The sequence below is a fragment of the Pinus tabuliformis genome, chromosome J (genome assembly GCF_031772625.1).
Source record: "Pinus tabuliformis cultivar Carrire ecotype Pingquan chromosome J, CPIR1, whole genome shotgun sequence".
Lineage (NCBI taxonomy): Eukaryota > Viridiplantae > Streptophyta > Pinopsida > Pinales > Pinaceae > Pinus > Pinus tabuliformis.
In genome coordinates, this window is record NC_142295.1 from 506,955,245 (window position 1) to 506,963,048 (window position 7,804).

At 26.9% G+C, this 7,804-nt stretch overlaps 1 protein-coding gene across 1 annotated transcript; it reads left to right on the forward strand.

Annotated features, from left to right (window-relative positions):
• The first annotated feature begins 819 nt into the window (after positions 1–819).
• On the forward strand, positions 820–4,678 carry LOC149227991 (cypmaclein-like). Its single transcript, XM_089375615.1, has 4 exons — positions 820–1,030; positions 1,145–1,189; positions 1,272–1,314; positions 4,291–4,678. The coding sequence occupies exons 1-4, from the start codon at positions 962–964 to the stop codon at positions 4,473–4,475; spliced, it is 342 nt and encodes a 113-aa protein (XP_089231741.1). The 5' UTR covers positions 820–961; the 3' UTR covers positions 4,476–4,678.
• Positions 4,679–7,804: the final 3,126 nt, after the last annotated feature.

Consider the following 7,804-nt stretch of genomic DNA (forward strand, 5'->3'; position numbering starts at 1 on the left):
ATGGACTATTTAATGGAGTAGTTTTTTGAGGTTGGGGAATTGTGATGGTCAAAAGTGGCTGGAATCCGGGCAAAAAAATTCAAAAAATCTTGTAGATGCAGTGTTTGAATCATGTTTTTGATGGTGGAAATAGATTTAGCACCATAAAAAACGTGCAGCACACTTAAAATTATGAATTTTAACAGCTTTTACTTGGATTTACAAAAATCTCTGCCTAATTTTTTCAAAATATGATCAGAATTTCCATATCTTTCTGAACAAAAAAAACATAATTTTTAAAATACAGCCTATTGAATAGTTCTTCATCTGATTTTAAAATATTCTCAAACTTTATTATCTAACTATCAAAATCTACTTTCAAGCAATAATTAAATTTAACTGACATATTGCGAATTAAAAAATTCATCGTGTTTCTTTTAACATGTGAAAACCAATTAGAGAAGTGTGAAAACTATCACATTTAATAATACGATATATTTTGAAATTAAAACCCTGTTGATAAAAAAATTACCTTGATTTATTCTTTCAAACATGTATATCCTTGCATACATTTATGCACTATTACACCCAGAGAATTGTAGCCCTTTAATTCATTCTTTTACATGTATATTATTGCATACATTTATGCATTACAGCCAGAGAACTGTAGCCCTTTATTTTTCAGTAGTGGCAGGATGCCAGGACAGTTCACACTATTGAATGATAACACCTGACGACCTTATGGGTGGATTGGACGTGACTCGCTTCAAAATTTGACAACCATCTGTTTCACAGTGCTGTATCACACTTGCAGATCATTTAATTTCATCCCTTACCCTGCTATAAATAAATCCAGCCACAAAGTTTTAAACAAGGAGGTTGCTTGGGCTTATAGCAAATGAAGGGCATCTTTAAAAACTGAGCAGAGGTTGCAGGGTTAGCAGTAAGTGACTCCAAGAGAGCCTTTCCTCTGCTAGTTTCCATGGCGGTTTCAGTTGAAAGTGTGAAGAAGCTCATTGCAGCGTGTCTCCTGCTACTGGTTATATGTCAAGTAAGGGAAGACTGTTTCTTTTGTGTGTGTCAGTCAAGTTTGAATGGTTTCCTACTTGGGTATTGTTATAGCCGTGAGAAATTTACATTTACCGGTTCTCTGTTGGCATGACAGGTATCTGCAGAGTATGCCACTGCTGGGAATTTAACGTTCTCTGGGGTAAGTGGATATCTTGCTTTTTAAATCTCATTGATTTAACTTTGATGGTTGCTAATTGTGTGTCTTTTCCATGTGATTTTAGCTTGAAGCACCTGGTATACACCGCAGGCTTCTCCCAGCAATAGGTGCGGTTTATATCTTTATGAATAGCATTGAGTTCAGTTCGTTTGAGCAGTGCATTGATATTAGTACATGGTTTGTTTGTGGAATTTCTGGTATAGTTAGTTTTTTTTTCAATTGAAATTGTGTCTGGAATAGCTTTAAGGTTTATATAGGTATTGTTCAGGATTGGATCTAGTTTTTAGGTATATATAGTTTTGTTGGAGATTGGAATATATGATTTTTTCTCAGAACCAAACTTCTCCACTTAACTATTGGATTATATTCTCTAAAATTAATTAATTGACTACTTGAATATGGTTTTGAATATGGTTGTGATTACTTGATTACTTAAATGAGTATAGTTGTGATTACTTGAATCTAGTTGTGAGAGGTATTAAAGCAGTTCAGTAAATAAATGAGCATCTAATGCAGAAATTCCTAATGACAAATCCAAACTACACCTCATGCTATTCAAGTGCTATTGGCACCTAACATGCTGAGTAAACTTTGATTATATATATATATATATATATATATATATATATATTTATATTTATATTTATTATATTTTCAGATTCTTTGTTCATTTTAGTTCTTAACATATTTGGATTAGACCATATGACTTGTAAAAACTAAACTTCTACCCTAATCATTAAACCACATCCTTAAAACTTTAGGTTGAATATAATTGTGAAAAATATTAAAACAATTTCATAAATAAATGAAATAAAACATCGGACGCAGAAATTATTGATCACAAATCCAAACCACACCTTATGCTATTCAGTGCCAGCGGCACCTAACATGCTGGTAAACCTTGACAATAATTTTTTTTCCATTGTGTTCTGAGGTCATTACTTCATTTTAGTCCGGGGTTTGTTCCGGTGCCAGCCTAACATGTTGCGATAAGCAACCATTATTATTAAACTGTAATTTTTTTTTAAGTTTATTTTAGTGATGAGAGGTGTTGAAACCTTCTAAGCTAATCGATTCATACTACACTGGTGAAGTATTTGTTCTGGTGCCAATACCACAAATCTGAGTCATTAAATTCCTTTTTACATTACAGGATTGGATCATGAAAATTCTTTGTAGATTATGAGGATTATTAATTAAAAATATATAATTTTTGGGAATGTTATTATTATTTATGTTTTTATTTTAATATAGATTTAAGAGAGGGTTCGTAGTTTTTAGGAAAGAGTGGCTGAGGTTGCTGGGAGGAATTAAACCATTTTAAAAGCAATTGCATAATCTTAATATAATTGTAAAATTATCTAAATTTTATTATATTACAATTAGAAGAATAAAGTTAAAAAATACTTGTAAAATATTTTTATAATAATAATATATACAATCTTATAATATAATAATAGTATAATTTTGTTAATTAACCTTACAAATAAATAATAATTATAATTATTTATATATTTTTTTATATTTAAAATATAAACCTCAAATATGATCTTAACATAGGTTTTAAGAGAGTGGGTAGCTAGGAGCATCTCTCAGAAATGTGATGACCTTACAAAGAGTTTAAAGTTGTTGGGATTGGTAAGGAGCATGTAATTTGAAAAATATTTCCATTTTATATAAAATTTGGAATATATTTTATGAGGTTTGGCGTTTGAGAATATGTAACTCTCAAAATACATGATCTATCTCTAGGGCATATGGGTGTTGGTAACTGGGGCATATGGGTGTTGGTAGTTGGGAGTATATGATGCTCAAATACCTTATATTCTTACATAGGGTTTTAAACTTAAGGGGTTGGTAACAAAGGGTATATAATTCCCAAAAATGAGAACTAAAACTTAAGGGGTTGGTAGCTGAGTATATAATTCTCATAATTGTGAATTAAAACTTAAGGGGTTGGCAACTAAGAGTATGTAGTTCTCGAAATTGTGATTAATTTAACATTGGAATTTAAATTTAAAGAGAGTGGTGTTGTTGTTCTTTAAAATAACTAATATAAAGCTTAAATAATATTTTTTTAATATATGTAAATTTTTGAAAGTATTAATGATTGATATATTTAATTTTTAAATTTGTTATAATTTTAATGTAAGTTTTAAAATTGTATAATAATAGTGCAAGGATAGTTATAGGAAATAAATAATTAGCAACATAAAATTTCTCATCATATTATGAAGAATAATATTTATTAAAGTAATATATTATAATTATATTTAAAAAATTCATATTTTTAAATATAATATGATTATATTATGATTTTAAGAATATTATTATTATTAAACAAATTTTTATATTAATAAAGATAATCCTAAGAAACAAATTAGTTTAAAAAGGGCGCATATATATATATATATATATATATATATATATATATATATATATATATAAAACAATTTCATTATATATATATATATATGTAACAATTAACTTTAGAGTTAAATATCACTTTACTTAACTAATTACTCAATTTTTTTAATCACTTTATATAATATGTTATATTAGGATTTTAAAAATAATATTATTATTAAACAAAATTTTAAATTAATAAAGATAATCATAAAATACAGTATTACCTAATATGGTTAGTTGGCTTGAAAAGCGAACAAATAAATAAATAATTAAAAAAATTAAAAATAGTTATAAAATAAGAGAATGATATTTCTTAGTTAATTAGTTAAAAAATAAAGTGATTAAAAAAATTGAGTAATTAGTTGAGTAAAAAAATATTTGAACTTCAGAAATAAAATTAATTGTTATATATATATATTATATTATATTATGTGATAATAAAAATATATTTTTTTAATAAAATAATTGATAAAATAATTAAATTTATTTGTATATATCACAATTTGAATTACAATTAATATATACAATATTATAAAGTCATTAGTAGGCAAAAACAAGTGAGCCATGCACTAATGGCCCTATAATATTGTATATATTGGTTGCCAAAATGATTAGGGAAGTTGTGGGGTTGGAGTTTGATTAACTAATAGCGCTGATATTGTCCGGTTTCGCAGACTGTAAAGGTGCATGTGAGGAAAGGTGCAAACTGAACTCACGGCATGGTCTGTGTACGAGAGCTTGTGGGACGTGCTGTGAGCGGTGCAACTGTGTGCCACCTGGACAAAGTGGCAATCGAGAGCTTTGCGGTGCCTGCTACGCCAACATGACCACTCATCACAACAGAACCAAGTGTCCTTAAATAAACAAATCTCAAAGAATCTCAATGCTGTTGTGTATATTTTGGAGAAAATATTAGCTATCCTTGTGCCGTACTGTATAGGTGTACATATGCACGGGCTCTCTCACTTTTATATGCTACATCTTAATATGGAGGATAATAGTATAATTGTGGTTGAAATTTTATCACCGATGTTAATGGTAACGAGTTAGTTGGTCATATATAGCATCTTGTGTTGACTCCCTGAGCTTAAATCCAGCTTATAATTTTTTCATTTCCGAATATTCTGTGAGTCAGCAATCTACTTAAATTTTGTTTATATTTTTTTTATTTCTCAATATTTTGTAAATCAGCAATCAATTAAAAAATAACAATGAATGTTTTTTTTGGCCTGGAGTATGCCGTAAAATTGCTTCTGCTTCGCTAAGAGCTCGTCTTCTAAGGAAACAGGTTAACGGCCCAAGACCCAGAGGCATCTCGCAGGAGTGAAAGCATGCTCCCTTACGGACCACCAGCGGGTTATTACAGGGGGCGTGGTTTTCCTTGATAACGGTGATGAGTCAAATCGACATTCGCGGATAGCAGCCAGAGATGGTTGTCCTCACTGTTGGTTTGACACCTGAGTTTGATAGGTTTTGCCACAAAAAAAACAATGAATGTTTTTTTTGAATTATTTAAATATTTAATAATAAAAATGTTTGAATTGGTTTTTTGAAAATTTAATAAAAATAAATTCAATATTATAAAAACTTAAAAAATATTTAACCCCCTCAAAATCTTGAAACTTGATCACTGTAGCATGAATTTCTAAAAATTTCTATCAAATTTTATTATTAAAATCTTATGTATTTTCCAAATAAAAACATCCTTCATTAAGCTACATATATAGTATAAAAAATTAAACGTTGAAATATGCGTATTAATTTGTTAGACTACATCTATAGTATAAAAAAATTAAACGTTGAAATCTGCGTATTAATTTGTTCCCCTGTGTATTAATTTATTTTTAGTCGGACAAGAGCAAGCATAGAAAACTGTGAAAATGGTTTTATTTGTCTGCGTCTTAGTTTTATTTTTTAAATTGGTAAAGAGGAGAACTGCCGGCATAGAAAATTGTCAAAATTATTATGATTGAAATTTTATCACCGATCTTATAAAACATCTATTCTCTCATTATTTTATTTATTGTGTATCAAGGCAGGGCAGTTTTAAAGTTGCTTTATACCTGTCTAAACAGTGTGCAGTGTTTAAGTTTTTGTTTGACATTTGATTAGCTGGTGATTGATTAAATTTTTTTGCAGTTCATCTATGATTTGACATTACACGTCAGTTGTATTTATATATAAATGATATTACATGTCAGTTGTATTTATATATTTATATATAATTATTAATTTTTAGGATCTTGTGTTATAGTAAGAACATTTTTTTTAATATAATGTCATGTGATATGGTTATTATAATAAAAAATTATAATAATTATGTCATAACTCTTGGAATTTGGTAGAGTTAAAATTTGAATTTTTATTTTATTTTATATGTATTAAATATTAAAATAAATAAATTAATATATAATAATTATGTCATGATGCTTGACATGTCAGTTGTATTGATGATGATGATGATGGTTGAACGTCCACTGAGACCAAATAATGATGATGATGATGATGAATGTTATTACTATTACATGTCAGTTGTATTTATATATTTATATATAATTATTAATTTTTGAGATCTTGTGTAATAGTAATAACATTTTTTTTAATATAATGTCGTATGATATAGTTATTATAATAATTATGTTATAATTTTTGGAATTTGATATGGTTAAAATTTCAATTTTTATTTTATTTTATATGTATGTATTAAATATTAAAATGAATAAATTAATATATAATAATTATGTCATGATTCTTGACCTGTCGGTTGTATTTATATATTTATATATAATTATTAATTTTTGAGGTCTTGTGTAATAGTAATAACAGTTTTTTTTAATATAATGTCGTATGATATAGTTATTATAATTTATTTATTTTTTAATATAATGTCGTATGATATGGTTATTATAATAATTATGTTATAATTTTTGGAATGTGGTATAGTTAAAATTTGAATTTTTATTTTATTTTATATGTATATATTAAATATTAAAATAAATTAATTAATATATAATAATTATGTCATGATTCTTGAAATTTGGTATAGTTAAAATTGGATTATATATATATATATATATATATATATATATATATAAATTAAAAAAAATAATAAATTAAAATCAAAAGAAAATTAATAAAACAAATTATTTATAATTTTTTTTTTTTTTTTTTTTTCAATTCTTAGAAAAGATATCTTCTAGAGGTAAAATATTATTAATAAAAATTTGTTTTCTATGAGTAAATATGATTCATTGAAATTTTATAATATTACAAAAAATGTAACGTTACAAAAAAATTGAATATAACCTAAAAAAAATTGAAAAATGTTTTAATTATTTCAAAAAATTAAATATAAAGTAAAAAAGCTCTAAAAAATGTTTTGGTGATTTAAACTTAATAAAATAATAATTATGACAGTTAACAAAATTAATGAAAAAATATTAACATCATTCAAAATATATTGTGTACGTGCAAAAAAAATTATATTAATAGCAAATTAGTTTACATGATCAATAATTCATAAACAAACTATATGCTCTGACTAAAATACTATATCACATATCTCAAAAGAGGGAATGTATCTTAAAGAAGATTTCCAGTGTTTTGACCTTTTATAGATCCCACTGTGACCATGTAAAAACATATGATCATAAGTCCTTAGTGTAAATCCTGAACATTACATATTAACAGATATAGAAACATGTAGACTTGACTAAGACTAAACCTAGATGCATGTCTAATAACTCCACACATAGTGTGCCAAACAAAATCAGATCAAAAACAAAAAAAACCATAGTAGTTGAGGTCCATGAGAAAAAAACAAAAATAAGCATCAAACCCTTATATCAAGTGAGAGGTATGTTCCTTAGTTGAGGTCCATGAGAAAAAAAACAAAAATAAGCATCAAACCCTTATATCAAGTGAGAGGTATGTTCCTCTGACCAAGGAAACTGTTGTATCTGTACACCTCGAAATTTATCACACCTCCCTGCATGGATAGTCTTGCTTTGATCATTTATAGACTTTTGAGTCTCCGAAAACAGATTAGGATCTAAGAAAAACCTACAATGTGCACAACAATAAAGAAGGTTCTCTAGGGTTATGATTTCTATTTTGGAATTGGTTCTAGGACCACTATGCTAGCTAAATTAATAATAAAAACTTGAAGCTAAGGCGATATATTCTCTG

Bases quoted from the DNA above. Each gene is read 5' to 3' on its own strand.
- LOC149227991 (XM_089375615.1), top strand. From the start codon at position 962: ATGGCGGTTTCAGTTGAAAGTGTGAAGAAGCTCATTGCAGCGTGTCTC. The intron at 1,031-1,144 runs GTAAGGGAAGAC...TTGGCATGACAG, and splicing joins TGCTACTGGTTATATGTCAA to GTATCTGCAGAGTATGCCAC. The intron at 1,315-4,290 runs GTGCGGTTTATA...CCGGTTTCGCAG, and splicing joins CAGGCTTCTCCCAGCAATAG to ACTGTAAAGGTGCATGTGAG.